At 43.7% G+C, this 20,643-nt stretch overlaps 1 protein-coding gene across 4 annotated transcripts in view; it reads right to left on the reverse strand.

The window, feature by feature from the left end:
* Nucleotides 1–447: 447 nt before the first annotated feature.
* Nucleotides 448–20,643, reverse strand: part of CNNM2 (cyclin and CBS domain divalent metal cation transport mediator 2) — a 1,082,606-nt gene continuing 1,062,410 nt past the window's right edge. For all 4 annotated transcript variants that reach the window (XM_086922712.1, XM_086922710.1, XM_086922711.1 and 1 more), the window contains one exon: nucleotides 448–4,924. In XM_086922712.1, coding sequence (XP_086778838.1) covers nucleotides 4,715–4,924 — 210 coding nt within the window. In that variant the 3' untranslated portion in view covers nucleotides 448–4,714. The remainder of the gene's footprint in view (nucleotides 4,925–20,643) is intronic.

The following is a 20,643-nucleotide window of genomic DNA, read 5'->3' on the forward strand; positions in this document are numbered from 1 at the left end:
CCATCTTTTTCTTTGTACTGTATACTGTGTCTCTTACTTGCCATATGAAATGAATTGTTTGTAATGTTTTTAAACGTGTACTTATGAATTGTACTTTTATGATTGTAAAATCTACAATCGAATAAAGATTTTTGAATTGAATTGAATTGAGGTACACTACTCTGAAAGACTCATTCAGATCAGGGAGCATTTTGTGACACTAAGGTATAATAATGCAGTAGTAGAAATGGTGAAGCATATGCCACGATCCATGGAATTTGTAATCAGTGCTGATTTTAAAGAATCACAAATCTGTTTAAGTGGACATCAGGTTCAAGTTTGAGCTTTACAACTATGCCATTGAATTTGGCAAAAAATACATTTACGTAAATTAATATATTTTTTTTCCGCACACAGGCATCAAAGAGATCATTACCTTCTTACATGTAAGTTTTAAAAAAAACAGTAACATCCAAAGAACACACAGATTTATTGTTGAATACAGGTTTACAAAAATGAGTTTTTCCTGTGGGAATCTCAGAAGACACCAGTTTCATCTACATGGGGCATCTGCCCCTCCTGTTACCAAACAGATTCTTTTCTTATGAGGCCTACCAAAAAGCCAGTTTTCCATGAGAAACACAGCTTGTGAAATTCTAATTTTATGAAAATCATATTGTAATACATCTGCTATTACCTTTGAAGCAGCTATAAAACACAGATATGCCCATAAATCAAATATTGGCACAATAATCCATGGGAAGACTCAGGAGTTACTAATATTGAGAACAACATCAATGTGCCTTTGCTAAAATCTTGTTTGGTTACCAACTTCAGAAGCAAAACTTGCAAGAGAAGAAATAAAATATATGCTTCATACTAAAGCCCATCCCTAACAATAATACATCCTTTGCCGTATTAAACAACAGATTAAACATAATTGTCAACATTTTCTTAAATAAAAATCAACATATTCAAAAGGCCTCATTTGCAAAATCCCCTATGAGATGCTACTTTGATAAGGATACTGCATTACAGTAATACCATGTTACACCATGTTAAAAAAAATGACATTCATGTGTACAGTAGTGACAGCGCACAGAAACAGCTTAAAGGTTTCTAATTTGGAAAAGCAAGTCACGTTATCTTTAATGATACATACACAACATTTTCAATCACTGTAATGGAGTCTCTTTTGTTAAGGTGCAATATTTCTACAGTCTATTAAATGTGCATATAATCTTGCCACTGGAATGAACCATAGGTGAAACAGCACATTAGTGATCTACAATGCGTTAATGATCTAAAACACAAAAGGATAAAGGGACATTCACATCAAAATCATGAAAGTTGCAGAATGAGTTTAAGATGGACGGTTAAGGACTGTTGCAAATTTTAAGAATTATGTGGATCGGAATAAATTGTGAGTAAAGCTTTTGTGCTAGTTGTGATACTAACACATATAGCGAGACTACCAAAAATGAGTTTTAAATTGAAACATGGATTAGTCGGATTATAATGGAGCATTCAAACTAAATGGGAAACAGAAAGGTAGAGAGATGCATGCCTAGTCAAAAGGGAATTTCTGATAGCAGTGCTGTGTATAAATCGAAGACAACTAGGTGTCTCCAGAAAATCTATTTGCCTTTGATGGCAAACAGCGTTTTGTTGCTAAACAAGTTAAAATAACTTGATAACATGTACCCTAAAAGCACAGTAACATGTTCCTGGATCACAGATGCAAATGGAAGCAAATAAATTAAAAACCCTTCAATTTATACAAACGCAAACAAAAATGGAATTACGGTATGAGCTTTTAGTGGTACGAAGTTAAAACCAACTGTGCATCAGACTTGAAAAGTTCTGAATCCTTTCTGCATTTCCCATTATTCAGTATCTTAAATACCCTGATATAGTGCAAAATTACGTTTCTAGGGCACAGCATCCTGCGTTTAACGAAGATGTATCTTAAAGTCCTCCTTTAAAAACAGCCTATTCGCTAATAGTGGGCTAGGAACATGGTTCAAGAGCATCATCCTAACAGGTATAATTGAAATGTTGCACCTTTTAAAAACATAAGGATTCAAATGCACTGTCAATGGCTAAAGCACATTTTAGTTAAAGTGAACATGCATATTACAGTACCTTGAATAAGATAATGGAATGGAATGTACCATCAACTAAAAATTAAAGACATTGTAGCCAAGGTAAACATGCCCCCATGTACCTTAATTAAGAAAAGGCAATGTACTACTAAAGTACAATAAAAATCTGTTTAGTTACAAATAACATGCTCTCTACATGGGTAAGAAGGAGATTGCACAAATGCATCACCAATGATCATTGGAAAATTGGAATTTGTTTCACAGAGTTGCCTGATCAGGCAAAGAAAACGTAAAGTACTACACAGCACAATTAGTTAACGGTAGTGTCTGTTTGCACTGTGTAGTAAAACTGAACTTAAAAAAATATGTAGAGTTTGTTCATCCTTCAATATATTAATACTGCTGTCAAAATTCACATTATAATGATGATAACATAACCAAGTAGATGGTGAAGCTTCTCAATCTTTCAAATGCTGCACAATGGAGAGACCCTACCAAAATGGACGCAGTCTGCGTATGCACATGATATTCAGGTGCTAAGAGAATCACAATGCACTGATATTTACATGCATAAGGAATGAAGGCAGCATTAAGCATGGCATTTAATAAGTACTTTGAGCTGGTCATGTCATTAATGTGACTGGGGTGAATAAACACTGCATTGCAGATCATCAAACTAGCACAGACATTTCCAACAAAGGTCCATAAGGGCCAGAATTTCATGACAGAATTCCAGGTTGTCCAGACACATTACATTTACAAAAATATTCTTCATATTTAGTTGTTACTCTGAAATTCCACCATGGGCCTGACTCTCTTAGACTTTCTTCAGAAAGCCCTGGTCTAGAACCATGATAATTTAGAGATGTTGTTATTTAACGTTACTATGTATAACAGCGATTGGTACCCTTGATATTAGCGATTTTAGAGGACAGGTTAACACTGAATATCCACTGACAGTAATTACATTTGTTTAAAGATTTCCGCCCTCTCACCTTGGATCAAATCCTGAACAGAACTAAAGGAATAGCAATGGAATATAATAAGCGTGGTAGTGTCTCAGAACACATGATGTATTTCCACCAAATTCTTCAGTGTCTTGAAATGTTTACCCTCAGTATGTCCAAGGGTAAACCGTAAACACAGAATAGGATTTTATATCTGCTACTCAATCTTTATGGTGCAGACCATACTAGACTGTGACCAGCAATTGATAAGCCCATTGTTTCTATTCATTTAGGGCAAAGAAAATGTGTTGACTTCTTTCTGGATCATATGTATCAACTTTCAAATGGAATCAAATTATTTTTAAATGGAGTGGGGCGCTAAAGACATTTTCTTGGAGTTGATGTTAAGCTGTTTCTATAATTTTTTACCGTTGGGAAAATAACATACTCAATATGCAAGGGGTAGAAGTCAGTGTTACACTTCATACCTGACATACGTTTTGCAGATTTATCGATAAAACCAGACATTTTAAATGAAAGAGCAAATATAATGTTTCTGAAATGACTCCCAGCGGACAAAAGTTCTTTTTAACGTTGAAATTTAAAATGCCACCAGAATGTCAGAAAATTAGGGTGCAAAGACATTCCTTTACCAGGAAGTCAACATTTTAAACCAAAGGCAAATACTCAAAAATCATTTAGGGCCCATGCCATCTTATACAAGGTCTATACACAAGGCTGAGGAAACATCACAAAATACGTTTGGTGAAAAAAAGGGTATTCAATTATCTTTGAAGTCTACAATTGTTTCTTCAAAATACTAACACACTTTTAAGGTGCTTCATCTGCTGAAAGCCTTGCTTCAATCTGTGTGACTGCAACTCAAATCTCACTCAATCTGTGTGATACACATCATTGCACAAAGCCATATCCATACTTTAACCTCACAGAGGAAAAGTAGACCACATCGTAACATAAGGCACTTAAATCTCCAAGCATGGGCTCCTAACCTACTGAACATAAAGCCAAGGGCAGTAAATCCATAGAGTAATGCCCAATTACCCTAAACTTAATAAAAAACTATTTTAATCAATCAAATTAACATTTTATCTTTGGTGGTGCTATTTTAGTTACTTCGTAAAGTAGAACAAGTGGAATCACTATTCTTACATATGATTTCCAGCTACAAACACTGATTGGAGTTGCAGAGGGGAAAAGGACTCTAGACTTTGCAGATTCACAAGTCAGTGTAAATAGAAGAGGGATTCAAAACTTATTAAAATACATTTCTCTAAACATAGCTCTAGATAAAAATTTGTCCGTTTTGCACCTTTTTTCACATTTTCAGAAGTAAAGAGAATTCAAAAAAGATGCTGAAAAAATAAAGTGTTGGTGTTCCTACGCTAGGAAGCTTGCCATGTATGTTCTCTTCTGTTGATTCCCGTTTCTTTTAGTTTTTGAGCTTTTCTCTCTCTCTCTCCTTCACTTGTCTTTGATTGTTCTCCACAGCTTTTGCCCCCACCACGGGCACAATGTCTTTGGTCTCGGAATGCTAGATGCAGTTGGGCTCACAAGCGAGTCCCAGAATCCTCCAGTCTGACAGTCATCTGAGGATGGAGTTCAAAGGGTAGAGGATTAGGTGACAAAGAAGTCCTGAATTGATGAGGTTGTCTGCCTCTTGAACTATATGGCGCCTTCATTGTGCATACTGTGATTAGACTTGTTGTGTGAGACACAGTTCTGTTCGTTGAGCAGGTTTGCCATTTCATCTGGCAAGCCATCGTGCAGCTCAGTAAGAGTCAGTTCAATTTTAGTGTTCTCACTGTCAGACGACTGCGGAGTTTTGTCCATCCGGGATGCCATCAGGGCATTCTGGTACTGCTGCCGCGTGATCTGTTCCAAGCAGAGGAAAGGAGGGAAAAAGGTTCAAACACATTAGGAGTAAAACTTATTTCTGCTTATTTAAATATTTGTTCGGAACAGGTTAAAATGCACAAACTTTTTATAAGCAAAAACGTATTTTATCTATAAATACAGAAAATGAAATACATTATGACTGCAAAAAGCACTTTAAGTGAAGCATTAGGACAACCTAGACACGTTTTTCAATGGCCCTGCGAAGACCTGCTTAGACTCGGTGTGCTTGTTAGGAGTTTTTGTTACTTTAGATGTTTTACCACTTTCAGTTTGCAATATACCAACAAACATTCGCAATATGTGAACAAAAAAGCATGCAAAATATTACAAAGGCATATTCCGTAAATTATAAAAAATATCTATATCAAAACCACTGCTTCCACTTTTTATCAAGCTTTCCATGTCGTTTGAAAACACAGATTTTTAGAGGCCCTCTGGGAGGCGCTCTCTTTTATCTCTCCATTTTGTTTTTACAGAGGGAGATTAACTCTTACGATCTGCACCATTTACCACCACTTTCTGCTAACACATAATTGCTTTCATTTTCACCTGGCCGACTTCTTTTCTTTCTGCACTAAAAGTGCTATTTAGTGCCCTCTCTTAGGCCACAGCCTATCAGACAGCGCAGCTGTCTAGTTTGCTAAAGACATCTTGGGGACATTCAGAAAGCTGACCCAGGAATGCATTCCGTCCGTTGTGTACAATTGGCTTAGAGGTTCTGGCTTTCCATGTGCTTGCTTTACTTGCTTTAGGCTGTACAGCTCGAGTTTGTCCATCCTTTTGCCCAAACCTTGTTTAATGTATTCTTCCAAGAACTCAATTCATGTAAACAGGCCTTTAAATCCTGCTCTTGTCACGTTTAAAGACAGAGGTCAAATCTCAGGCTGTGTCTTCCAGGGAGTCTGATTTTTCTTTATCCTTCTCTGACTTCAAAGTGAGAGGATTTACGTGACAATCATGCTGGGTACCCTGGGTCTGCTTGAGGAAGGCTGTATGATATTTCTTTTCATAGCACATAAAATGTAAATGTCTTTAAATTAACTGTGTTGACAATCAAATCAATACATTAGGTGATGACATTTCCACACATTATTGTTTGTGCACTGTTGTATATTTTAATCAGTAAAATTGTATATGAGTGCAAATGTAATGGTCATGTCAGTTGAAGATTTTGTTGTCTGGAATGTCAGTACGCTACCATACTATAAATACTTCATGTTACCCCACTCCACTCCACTCTGCACCACTCCACTCCACTCTGCTCAGCACAACTCCACTCTATGTCACTACACTCCTCTCTGCACCACTCCTTTCAACAATTTTTTATTCTACTCCACACCACTCCACTCTACTCCATGCCAATGCACTAAACTCCACACTACTCTACTATGCATCACTGCAATCTTCGCCACTGCACTTTACACCACTCCACGCCACTCAACTGTGTGCCACCCTACTCTGCAACACTGCACTCTATCCCAATGCACTCCACTTTGTACCACTCCACTGTATGCCAATCACCTCTACGCCACTCTAATATACTCAGCCCCACTGCACACTACTCTGAGACTACTACCCCAAATGCCTTCGCTGTGGTCTGGAAGTAGGCACACTGCTACACACAGTCTGGGAATGTACATCGCTGCGGAGGTTCTGGGATGGGGTTCACCGTTGCTTAGATTAAGTCCTGTCCTGGGAGCTACAGAGAGACCCTAAACTAGCACTACTGCATGTCATGGCTGGGGTTGGGGGAAACAGGTATAAACGCCACCTAATGCTGCAAGGATTTACACTGGCGAAACACGATATCACGAAAGCATGGAAAGCCCCCCGGGCCCCGTCGCTCACAGCCTGGAAGAACGAAATGGACTTCTGCATGGGTATAGAACAACCTGTATTTATAGGAAGGGGTTGTCCCAGGAAGCATTTCAAAATTTGGAAACAGTGGGCAGACTATCGAGGTCTGGACTTGGACCTACCGCCTGAGGAGGCCACCCTCCCGACAATATGAGGAGCTGGACTATGAACAGTGGCAGTTGGTATGTTATGTACATGGCGAAGTAAGAAATGCGTTACTTACCTGTAACAGCAGTTATCCAGTATTGGTATCCCACAAGACTGCAGGGATGTATTAGCTAAAGCAAGGGCGGAGAGTACGAACAAAACCTACACTCTCAAATGGAAGAGGTTCTGCATTTGGTGTTCGGACCAGGGCCTACGGCCCCTCGCCATCACCCCTGAACAGATATTACCATACCTCCTGCATTTGGCTCAGTCGGGACTAGCGCATGCGTCCATCAAGGTTCACCTGGCGGCTATCTCGAGGTTCTTCTCTGTGGTCAAGTCGGCTGGTCAAGCAATTCCTAAAGGGGCTCTACAGATCCTTTCCGAGGCCTCGGAAAGTACCTCCTACATGGCAGCTTAATCCGGTACTCAACCAACTCATGCGTCACCCGTTTGAGCCCATTCATCGGGCATCTCTTAAACACATCTCATGGAAGACAGCGCTCTTGCTCGCTCTAACATCTGCCAGAAGGGTTAGCGAGCTGCAAGCTTTGTCCATTCAGGAACCATACATGCAATTCAGACATGACAGGGTGATACTGCGACCAAACCCTAAGTTCATTCCAAAAGTACCTTCGGACTTTCATCTCAATGAACCAATAGTCCTTAAGTCCTTCTTTGCCAACCCTTCAACAGCAGCGGAACGATCGCTGCATTCTTTGGACCTTATGAGATGCCTAAAGTTCTACCTGGACAAGACTAAGGCTCTCAGGAAATCTTCACAACTGTTCGTGGCATACAGCAGACCGCGAATGGGCCTGCCTCTCACGAAGCAAAGCATCTCCAGATGGATCTCCTCTGCGATTTCATTCTGCCACGACAAGGCCGGCCGGCCTTTGAATGATCATGCTACTGCTCATTCCACCAGGGCGATGTCCACGTCAACAGCACTGTTTGCTGGAGTGCCGATCCTGGACATCTGCAGAGCGGCGACCTGGAAGTCACCGCATACTTTCTCCAGACACTACTGCCTGGATATCGAACTCCAGAAGGATGCGGCAGTGGGCCAGGCGGTGCTTCGCCATCTCTTTCAGTAAGGTGAGCCTTCCTACATCCCGCCTTCCAGGTATGCACATTCTTGCTCTGATGATATTCTATCTATGCTGTCTCCTTGTTGTATGATATTATATGCATTATCTAACATGACGGCAGAGCAACTCTACTTTACAAATGTGCTACTATGATTGCTAGCTATTCTGATTCAGGCATGTGAATCTATGAAAGACACCCCTAATACTGGATAAGAAATGCGTTACTTACCTGTAACAGCAGTTATCCAGTATTGGTGTCTTTCATAGATTCACATGCAACCCTCCCGCCTCCCCTGGAAGGACTCACTTCCCTCTCGGACTATATTACGCCAACCTAGCTGGGTGCGTACGAAAATCTGAGGGACTGAGGCTCCTCCCAGGAAGGTTCTAGAGGGAGGTCGGAGCTGATTGGCTGACTGTGAGAGTTTGGTCCTTTTTACATAAGGACAAGGAAAGGCTACTAAGGGGAGGCCCTTAGACCCTTTTTCTCTATGTATGTCTATGGACATTACTTTTTTATTTACCGGAGGCTCCCGTCTCGACGACGGGGAATGATTCAGGCATGTGAATCTATGAAAGACACCCCTAATACTGGATAATATGTCTATATTCTATGCTTCAGGTGGGCGAGCTGGCATGCAGGGAAGGCAGGGGGGTGGGGGGGTTGTACATTTACTATATCCTGTGTTTGACTTTCCTTATGGGGGGTTTTCATTTGTTCTTCCTTTTTTAAATGTAACTGACGGTCTTATTGATACATTGATGATGGCAGTTGCCTTGGATGACAGAGCTATGCATAATAGGAGAAGTGTGGCTCACGGTGTAGAGCAGGCAGACCCGGAAGCTGAGGTCAGACCCGGAAGCTGAGGTCAGACCCGGGACCAGGGTTCAATTCCCGACGCGGCAGGGTCTTGAGCTCAAATGTCCATGGACTCGATAATTCTCGCTTCGGTGCCTGCTCTAATCATGGGTTCTCACTCTGTAACTCTGGGCATTAAGCTTGCTTAATCTCCACAACGGCCCCCTGCGGCGGGATGCCTGGCTTTCACCTTGGGGATGCCCTGTAGGGGCTATCTCACAGGGAAAAGCCAGGACGGGTTCCCAAGGCAAGCGCCGGGAAACCTCCGGGTAGCTGTGCGCTCAATAAATGCAATAATAATAATAATAATAATAATAATAATATGTGAGTTCAGACAATAAAATCTGTTTAAAAAAAAAAAAAAAACGAAACACATCAACATTTTATGATATATGTGGGAAGTTGAGGGCCTAAATATTGTAATTTTAGTATACATTTTTGTGTTCGCTATTGTTTAGCACACATATAGTTAAATAGGAATATCAGCTGAATTCATGGATTTCACCACGCACATTCTTATTACCCTGAAGATTTTTGTAAAGATTGATTAGAATTAGGAGAATACAATTACATCCCAGTCTCCTTTAAAAACTGCTGTGACCTTTCTGATGGACTGAACATATATACAAATAAAAAAATATATATATGTTTTCTAAAGATGATTACTAACTGGAGGCGTCTATATTAGAAAACAGAATTGATTCATGCCTATTGCACATACATTTACCACTGCTTTTACGCAAGACTACACAATTGTTTTTCTTTGACTAGATTTGCAAATGTGTCTAGGAACTCCATTGTAGAGAGATTCCATAACTAGAAAATTAACCTAGTTTGCTCAAGTCATCTTGGGAGTTGGATGTCACTAGAATTTCGCATTAAACTGAGAGGGGCCTTCTGGTAAAGGGTTGCCCCATAGTTTTCTCAACACAACTGTATTACATCCTTCTGGGTACAGGGATTTACAGTTCGTAAAGGACCTCTTGTATAAGACGCATCCTCAGCATGCAAATTAGTTTCAAGGGAAAGGAATGCGTATGAAGGCCTCAAATATTGTAAATTCTTACACTAAGCAACTGTGCATAATTGAGAATGTTATTGCGATTTCTGTGATGGAGGTTATTGCTTCAATTATTAGCTGTATCAGTTCCAGACAAGCGTTCAGATCTGCTCCCAAGAACTGTCGCTATCTAGAAAATGCCATCACTGTTTTAGAGTAGTTTACTGACGAGCCCAAATCAGAGATCAGCTTCAACACAGCCATCTGGGCTAATTTGACTTACTATATTCATGCACCTTGTAACCGGTAATCTACACATTCGGGGTTAAATGTACTACCATAATGAAGCATCACTACCACTTTTGCACATCCCCTTTGCTCATGTGTTACCCCAGTAAGCAATTTGCAATACAAATGTGTCTTTTTCCCTGGGATCACTGGCAAAGGCTTAGACATAACTGGAGCCAGGAATATTGTACAAACTCTGTGACCTGATCCGCGATCAAATGTAAATACTGAAGTACCTTGAGCAACACATTTTTTTTATTACAGCCGTTAAGTGGTGGACATGTATATTATTCCAGTGTACATGGAAACAACTGTCCCCCATTTCTTCCAAATAGAGGATGCCTCATCGAAAAAAACAGGATCACATTCTGGCCCTCATGATATGTACTCAGGTAATACAGTTCCTGCAAACAGTCATTATCAATTATCGCAGTAATTACACAGTTCTAACAGTAATTATCAGTTTGAAATCACACAAACAATAATTATCAATACCACAGGAGGCTGTTATTATGGGGTGGGAGATTTCCTCATGTTTTGATCCTCAGAATGAGACTTAACTGTGGTAATTAGCGTTTGTGCACACATTTCAACTGTCTTTTTCCTTACTACGCATATTTGCATTTCACGAGGTCCTTCCTGCTAAAGGTAAATTACCAGAGGCCATATGTATGAAACTTTGGTTTTGCGATTCTCAAATAGCGATTTTTAGAGAATCGCTATTTGAGAATCGCAAAATGCTATGTATGTAGGATTTGCAAATAATGTTGTGAATCCTACATATTCATTAACTGCGAATCGCAAATTGCAATTCGCAATTAAGGAATACATCCCCATTCATTCCTAGGGGCCTAGAGGCCCATAGGAATAAATGGGAAGACATTCTCAATTTGCGATTCTCAATTAGAGAATCGCAAATTGAGAATGCTATTTTAAGGGTGCCAAGGTGTCAAAAGGACACCCGGTTTCACCCCTGAAATGTACATGTGTGCTCATGTGGCACACATACATGCCCTAAGGGCATGTATGTATGCCACATGGCTCTTTGAAAAATGCAAAAAAGTGTATTTTTCAAAGAAATCGCAAATTACCACCAACTTGGATTCCTTAAGGCCAAATTGCACTTTTTCTGGGCCTCTTACATTGCATTTAAGGAATCGCAATTTGCGATTCCTTTAATGCAATCGCAAAATAAGGAATCGCAAATTTTGCGATTCCTTATTTTGTGAGGCTGTTTACCTTTCATACATCTCACTTAGCTAAATTGCGATCACAGAATTTCGGCATTTGCGATCACAATTTTGAATGATACATATGGCCCCAGATGTCTACATTTTAACACAAAATCTGTAATATCAATTTGGGCAGAAACTCCTCAGTTTGCCAAAATACTTACAATGTATCCTTTTAAATGGAAGGTGAAATGGTTTTATTGAGAACAACAGGGAGTGACAGCTTTGTAGAACAAGCAGTGCGTAGACACACACTTTGTACGAGAAGCAAGACTGACAGTAACTGCGCCTCTTAGCTGCCAGTCTTGTTTCCCGTAAGCAAGGACTATAAGAACAAAGTGCTTCTTTATGCACCGCTAGCAGGTTTACAAAAAACATAAATTAAAGGCATTTTCATTTACAATGCCAATAGCTCAAACTCTTGCAGATGCGAGACATATTGCATTGCAAATGCATGTTGAAATAAGTCGGCTGTTAGGTTAAGGGACGTTGATCCTTTGAAATGTGCTGCATGATAAGCCGTTTGGGTATCCCCTCGTGATACTAGGGCTGCTTTCTGGATGGATGTGCAAGGGGACGTTCAACTCACTCTGACCTGGAAGCTGTCAGCTATAAGTGGCATTTCCAGAGCGGATCCTCATCCTGGCTGAGTGCAGTTTGCCAGAATGTCCATCTTGAGGTTCCAGCCAAGTGCTCCCTCTGGGATGTCCGTTGCTTGCCCAGAAAACTGGGGAGAGAGGAGAGAGCAGCTATTAAATTGATGGGTAACTTGAAATGTGCCGTGGAGAAAGAACCCTGGTTCCAGACTTAGGGGTCGATTAGGATGGTGGCCGGACAAAGTCCGTCCGCCATCCTGTCGGAGGAAGGGACCATTCGCCACAGGGGCGGAGGTCCCGTGCCTCAAATTAGGATGCACCCGCCACAGTGGCGGGTGCATCCTTAATTTTTAACATTAAGACGGGCGGTGCTGAAAGCACCGCCCGCCGCAATGCTAAAAATGCATGTTGTGCGGAAACAAGCATCCTGGGACCGGTTTCGGATTCATAATCCTCATCAGCCAGGCTATCTTGAATCCAGTGGCCAAGTGAGCAAGGGACTCACGTCTGAGCATACCCTGCCAACTTAGGGTGAACAAAGCGATACAAAAGTCCCTTGCTCACTTGGCCACTGGATTCAAGCAAGCCTGGCTGAAGATGGCTTTAATGCCAGAAACCGGTCCTAGGAAGCTTGTTTCCGATCCAGGAAAGGCATGGCTTGGCAGTTCGGGCTGGACTGTTTCCGTGAGGCACAGGGTCAGACTGATTTGCATATGGCCATGTCTGAACTGGGGTGGCAGAGTGGGCTAAAGAACGTGATGGATTAAACTCAGATCTGTTGACTGGGTGTGAGTGTTTGATTGGTTTAGATGTTCTGTCCACCACCACCCCCTTTTGTACCACTTTGTTCGCCATAAGTTGGCAGGGTATGTTCAGACGTGAGTCCCTTGCTCACTTTGCGACTGGATTCAAGCAAGCCTGGCTGAAGACGGCTCTAATGCCAGAGACCGGTTCTAGGAAGCTTGTTTTCGGTCCAGCGAAGGCATGGCTTGGCAGTTCGGGCTGGACTGTTCCCATGAGGCACAGGGTCAGACTGATTTGCATATGGCCATGTCTGAACTGGGGTGGCAGAGTGGGCTAAAGAACGGTGATGGATTAAACCCAGATCTGTTGACTGGGTGTGAGTGTTTGATTGGTTCAGATGCTCCGTCCCTCACCACCCCCTTTTGTACCGCAGTGGAAACTCCAGCGCACAAAACTTCTGACATTGCACGTTCTTGGTGGAGGCAAACAGACCCAACTAAGGATCTCCCTACTCTTGGAAGTGACTTTGCGCCACATCGGGATGAAAACGCCATTGTGTTTCGCTAGGCATTGACGGCTGAGTTTGTCCACTCTGGCGTTCAGAGAGTCCATCAAGTGTTGAACCACTATGAATATGCCCTGGTGTTGCAGCAAAGTCCAGAGGATAAAGCCTCTTGATAAAGTGTCCACTACCTCATCCCACCCTGTTAGTTGCAATATCACATGGCAGGGGTGTTGTCCGTGAACACCTGCACCAGCCTTCTCTAGATTGAAGGAAGAAAGGTTTTTAATGCCAATGGGATCACCCGAAGCTCTAAAAGACTAACGGACTGATGTGGATACTGGTTTTCGCCAGAGGCCTCCGATCTCCAACTCTCACAGATAGATGGTTTGCCATAGTCTTGAGGTAGGAAGCGGCTGCCTTGAGCGAGCATGCCTTCAACAGCCAATCATCGAGGTAGGGGAAGACTGGAACCCCTAACCGCTGAAGGTGAGCTGCGACCACCACAATCATTTTTGTTAACACTCGAGGGGCGCAGGTTAAGGCCAAAGAGGAGCACGGTGAACTGAAAGTGCTCTTGGCCAACCGTGAACACCTGTGGGCAGGGATGACAGGGATTACAGGGATGTGAAAATATGTGTCCTGCAAGTCCAGTGATACCATCCAGTTTCTTGGATCCAGGGCAGACAGGACTTGGGCAAACATCCTCAAGAAGAGATTGTGAAGGTGCAGGTCTCGAATAGCACAAAGTCGTACATCCTTTTTGGGCACCAGAAAGTAGCAGAAATAGCAACCACAACCACAACCTACTTCTGATGTCGGGGCCTTCTCTATAGCTCTCTTGGCCAAGACAGCTAGCACTTCCTGCTAAAGCAAGGAGAGGTGGTCCTCCATCAGTTTGTCATCAGTAGGTGGCATGGGAGGGGGGCTAGTCACAAAGGGGAGCCCCTTTGGATGAGCCTCGAAAAGTGTTGGATGTTATTGACCTACAGTGGTGTAGGTGATGGCATATCCTGCCCCATTTCCCCCCCAACTGGATGACCCTGATAGTCACAGACCAAACTAAAGGGGTTTGGAGGAAGCGGCTTCTGGGGTGGGGAGGGGGGCTTTTGGGAGACTGGCCTGAATTCTGCCTGCCTGTCCTACGTGGTCTGTGGCAACCCTGTGTATGGGTATGAAAAGACTCTGCAATTTGTTGTCTGTGGTGGCTAGGTGTATAGGTACACAGTTGAAAGCCCCTTCTGTGATTATGAAAGACGGACTGGGGTTAGGGAGGGGTCATGGGAAGGCTCAAGGAACTGCCCATTGTCCTGCTGTCCTTTAGCGCTCCAGAGCTGAGTCTGCATTTTCTCCGAACAAACAAGAGCCATCAAAGGGAATGTCCATGAGCAAAGTTTGGATATCCCCCGAAAAGCTAATGTTTCTCAACCTAAGGGCCACAGACAACTGAATCAATCTGCCCAGCGACTCTGTTGTATTGTACACACCTGATGATGAACATGGCTGCATCCCTACCGTCAGCAATTGCTTGTGAGAGTATGGCTCAGGCCTCTTCTGAGACCAGGGGCAGCACTTAGGCAACTGAGTCCCAGATTATATGGGAGTATCGGCCCAAAAGGCATGCTGCCTTCACTGATCGCAGTTGAAGGGTTTTTGAAGAGAAAATCCTCTCTCAGAATATATCCTTTCTTTTAGATTCCCTATTCAATGGATTGGTAAGGGAATGCGCAGAGGTTGATTTTGGAGGTTGAGGCCGGGACCACCAAGCTCTCCCCAGGAGGGGTGCTTGGTGAGCAAACTGGGTTCCCTTGGAGCTGAGCGATGGTGGCAGGCAATTGTCCTATGCACAGGAGCCCCTGTGCAGGGCTTGGACCAGGCGCCGAGTAGGACATCAGTAAGGACTTCATTGAGTGGGAGTAATGGATTGGTGGGGGCAACTCCTGGTTAAAGCACATCCGTCAAGACGTTCATCTTGACTGCCACTGAGGCTAGCCTAAGGTAAAGGACCCCACCTGCCCTCACAACATCATTACGAATGAGGCACCCTCCTCCATAGCGATGGTAGAGGGAGAAATCAGGCCAGTGTCTGGAGAGATGTCCAGTCCACTGGCATCTGCCAGATTCTCACACCAGTTGTACTCGGGATCTTCTAATGCTTGATATCCATAAGGGCTGCAAATCCCTCCCTGTAATTACCCAATCCAGGCCTGTCCTATGAATAAGGCACGGTCTCTGATAAGAGATGACTGCCCCCAGTCGGCGCCGGAGCTAGAGTGGGACAACACCGGTTCGGCTCAGTAAACCAGAGCCAGAAATGATGATGAGGTGGCACCACTGATGGGCATCTGTGGTGCTAGCAATGGTGTGGGCACCAGGGTATGTCGAGGTTGCTCGAATGGCATTGCTCCCGATCGGTCTATGGATCCTTGGGGACAGACTAGTGCTGAGAGTGAACCCATTTGGCATCGGTGGCACTGGATCTGGAGCATGCGCCAGGAAAAGTTGAGGTTGCTTGACTGGCTCCACTCCAGATCCAGCAATGGATCCTTAGGGATCGACTGGTACAGAGTGCGAACCCGCCGGAGGAATACCAGTAGGTGTCCCTTTCGGACCTGTGGGGCCTGAGGGCGCTCCAGAAGTGTCAAGCCCCCCACAGATGAGGTGCATGGCCTCGTAAAACTCTTTAAGTAGAGGGGGCGCTCAATTCCCAGAAATTCAGGGAGGCGCTTAGACGGCCCAGGTGCAGACTCCACCACAGAGGATGGCCCGCAACTCATCCAAAGACTTGCATGGTGAAGTCGAAGACCTCTTTGACTTCTTTTTCTTCTTATGGGACATACCCGGCTTCCCCAATGACTTTGAATGGGACGATGAATGTTGGATGTCGACTTCCTGATTGACCTTCCTCTCAACCAAGACCTTGATCATCTCAGAGTCGATCGACGTCGGATGGTGAGGAACTTGAGGGAGCGCTCCCTCAGCACCTTAGGGTGCATGGCCCGGCAGTCCTTGTATCTCTTGGCATCGTGGTCTCGCTCTACACACCAGAGAGAAACCATATGCGGTCTCATACCGGACATCTGTGGGTGACAGGTGCCGCATTGTTTAAAACCTACCTTTCTGGTGGACATCCTGCACACCAGGAGAGAAAGTCTTTAAAATTCTTCAACAAAAGGTTGAAAAAAGGTCAATAAAAAAGTGATTGGGGTTAGCCCTTCTCCAGATCTAGTGAGCTGGGGTGGTGCCAATATAGGCACTATGCACTTCATTTCGGGCGTGGAAGATGCCACACAGTTCCAAATGACGCCACCTACCGGCATGCAGGGGTCCTGCTCACCAAAACCTTCTGGATCCAGTCGGACGCCTAGGGAATAGTCTACGGTACACAGAAGTGCTAACATTGTGTGTTCTCGGCGGTGGTGAACAGCTCTAACCAAGGTTCTCCAGACTGCTGCAAGAGACCTTGCACCACCCTCCGGAAGGAGGTGGAATTCATGCTCTGCTTGGGGGGGTGGGGGGAGGACATAGAGGGACACCGCGTGGCAAAAAAACTGTCTTTTGTTTAGCTGTACCGCATGTCCGCTGAGGATCTGCAATATATTATATTTCGGGAGGAGGGGTGGTGCAGCACCCCTTCCTGAGCCTTTTTTAGGCAGCGGGGACAACATTCCCCAGGGCCGCTTAACGTTTTGGGAGAAAGGTGCATACTGCCCCCCTCTCTGAGGCTTTTTCAGGCTCCAGGGACCCCATTATGTATTTTTCTTTTTTTTTAAACAAATAAGGGGAGAGGGGCCACACGCCCCTCCCTACCAGGCTGATTTTCGCTCCGGGGCCCGCCTCTATCCTGGGAGCTCTGATCCCACATCAGGCACCCACTCACAACTGTTGAGTACCGTGGGGGAGCCTGAAGCCTCCTCCTCCTTGCTTTCTCATACAGGAAGTTGTTAAAAACACAGCTCTCTGTGTGTGTAAGCAATTTTGCTCTACTTCCAGCAAGTGAGAGCATATTTAATGCTGGAAGCGGAGCATTTGCTGTGGCTTGACGGGAGCGGTAAAGCTCCTGACAAGACACAGCAAATATCTATGTCCCGGGGGTGGGGACCTTGGGACAAAGCAGGAGCCGGCCCTGGGGGGTGGTGGTCCCCAGGGCCATCAATGGCTCTGGTACGGGGGCATGCAGCCTCCCTCCATTCTAATTTGTAGGGCCTGCCCCTGGGAGGTAGTACTCCCCAGGCCAACAACAACTCAAGAGGGAGGCCACACACCCCCCTCCCAATTATTTTAAAAGATGATGGCACTGGGGAGGTATTGGTACTCAGGCCCAGGGAGGTGACGGAGGCCCCCCAATACGAATTAATTTTGGCCCCAGGGCGGTGGGGGTTTCCAGGGCCAGGGGGGGTGCGAGAGGCCCCCTTAAAATAATATATTTGCTCTGGGGAGGTGGTGGTCCCTGGGGCCTGTGGGGTTCCAAGAGGCCCACTGTTTATAAATGAGTAAGCCCCGGGGAGGTGGTGGTCCCTGAGGCATTAATAAGCCCCAGGAACAGGCCCATGCGCCGACCCCTTATTATCAAAATGCCCCTGGGACCTGGCCCACCTGGAGGCCGATAATTAACGAAAAGCTTTTTACATTTTCGAACTTTTTATTTAAAAAAGAATGCTATTTTGGCCCTGCAGGGTGCCTGTGGAAACCTCTCAAGAGGCTAGGAGGTCAGGGCATTTTTACCCTGCCCCCTTTTTTAAAAAAAAAATTTTCTGGGACTCGGCTCAGGTCGTGTCCCAAGATGGCTGCCATCATGTCCTGGTTTTGAAGTGTTGGAAGTCAATCAGATCGCAGCACGAGATTGGAAGGGGTCCCGGATCCTCTGCTTCCCTATATATATACACAATTGGAATTTTCTTTAAATAACCCTGCAACAACTTAACAGAATTACACAAAGGCACTTCCCTGAACCAACCCTGGGCGTAGATCGCGGAGTTGCACTACGCGAAACTCAGCGAAGAGCAAAAAAAATTTTGCTGCACTACGCGGAGCACGATACAAAAATGCCGTTCGCAATGATGGCACAGTGCTGGATGCTTGTCCGCACTGTGCAATCATAGCGAATGGCACCATGCACAGCGTTCCCTGCTTTCCTTATCTGCCGCTCGAGTAGATTTTTACTTGAGCGACAGCTTTCTCAACACAAATGGGCTGTTTCTCAACGCGAGCGGTCGCGAGCATACGAGACCACTTGCAATGAGAAACCTGACCCTCCGCGTTGAGAAATCTCGCCGGGAGGTTGATTTTCCATGCTCACCAACTTGACATTGACGAACGTGAGCGAGGGGAATAACTCCGCTCCGTGAAGTTTTTTAGGTCTCCGCGATTTCCGCATAATGTGGAGAACTCCGCGAGTTCCCCGGAGTGCGGAAAACTCCGCAAACTTCGTGAGCGGAGTGGAGTTCACTGCCCAAGGTTATCCCGAACCAACATCTATCTTTCTGCAAAATTTGGTGTAATTCCGTTCAGCAGTTCGGGCTGTAGCTGTGTCTAAAGTTCCTATAGAAATTAACCTGGGGAAAATGTGCTTTGGGACTCCCCCTTTTTCTCAGCCTCTCTAGACGGATCACATCGACACTTTCAAGACAGCAGCTGAAATGAGCGGAGAATTAGTCCTGAAAAGTTTGCGAGGATTCATCAAACTACATCGAAGTTATTGGCAAATGGAAAACGCTCTTTCTATGGAAACTACATCCCAACTATAACTACCTACTGGTGACCGCCAGTAGATAATACACACACACACATATTTATAGAGAGACAGAAATCCACAAAAGGGCACTGAAAGGACTAAAAACCATTTTGCTATATTGAAAATAATTCAAAAGGGTGATTGGCGGTTTGAGATAAATAGGGATGTGTGGAGCCTGACAAGGGCATGAGATTGCTTTCCTCACAATTGTGCCTTGTGCTGTTTCCAATTTATACATTTCTGTGCATTTCTACCAAGCTAGACCATCTGTTCACCATTTGCATAACTTATAAAACCTACAGCTACAAGTACAGATTCCTGATACATTTATAGCTTAAAATCCTTAATAAACTAACTTGGTATATTTCCTAGTTGCCACACTAGCTTTAAACTGAGCATCTCTTTTTTTAATTTTTTTTATTTCTATTAATATTGCAAGAGGGTAGAAACGCAAATACATTATAATTCATCACATAGCATTAAGAACATAAGAAATGGAAAGGAAGACACAAAAAAAATTAAAAATGAAAAAGCAAAAAAGTTAAGTGCATATTGAAGTGGTCTCATCAGCCTTTTAAATTATCTTCAACCAATCAAGTAAACATTCCCCATATTTTCTCCCTTTTTCTCAGTGAGCTAGGTCCCCTTAGTCTAGCTAATGCTACCTCCATTGTATGTATTTCATTAGCTAAAGCCCACCACTCCCAAACATGTGGAGGTTCTGGAGAGATCCATGACCTAGCGACTATTAGTCTAACACACGCAAATAAAATAGAATTCAAATCTTTATGTGGACTATTTATTCCCTGCAGGTCAAGCAAAATCAGATGAGCAGAGAATATAATTCGCTTCTGATTCCCTTCCAGAACTCAAATAACGCAGGACAGGAATAGAGCATATGCCCTATGTCAGCGGCTTCCAGATCACATTTAGGGCATTTTAGGCGTTCATTCGAACAACTATCTAAAGCCCATCCGGAAATTCTTTGAGGAGTGTAATATAGTTGGCATATGGTTCTATATAGTTGTAATCTTATGTTGAAAGACTGGACCACCCTATTAATTTTGAGGAGCGAGGCGGATATCTGATTAGGAGTTATATTTAATCCCAACCTATATGACCATTTTGAAGCTATTTTGCAGGAGTCATCCGCCTTGCCCTGAATTAAATGACGGTAACTTTCGCTAATAAGTGATTTATTACAATCAGAATATAAACATTTCATTGTATCCGAATGACGGAGTTCTTTAATTTTCATTTTCCGGATTAGAAAATCCTGAATTTGCATATACTTAAAATGCATACCATCATTCAATTTATAGAGAGATTTAAGTGATGCAAAGCCCAATAATCCATCAGAACCATAAAGATCCCCCAAAGTCTTAATGCCACAACTGGACCATAAGAGCCCTGCCCCATCCGAGAAAATTCCAGGCAGTCCTGGATTACCCCACAATTGTAATTCCGAATTAAAAAAAGATGTTTTATCAAAAACCATAATCTGATTTCAAATTTGCGTTATATGTCTAGCGGTCTTGAATTTAACTTGTTTAAAGTAGTTTGGATCGTTAACTCGAGCCAGAAATTGCTTACAGTCAAGTCCTAACATAAACAGATGAAAAAATAGCGAATTAAACTGAGCATC

Source organism: Lissotriton vulgaris, chromosome 5 (assembly GCF_964263255.1).
Source record: "Lissotriton vulgaris chromosome 5, aLisVul1.2, whole genome shotgun sequence".
NCBI lineage: Eukaryota > Metazoa > Chordata > Amphibia > Caudata > Salamandridae > Lissotriton > Lissotriton vulgaris.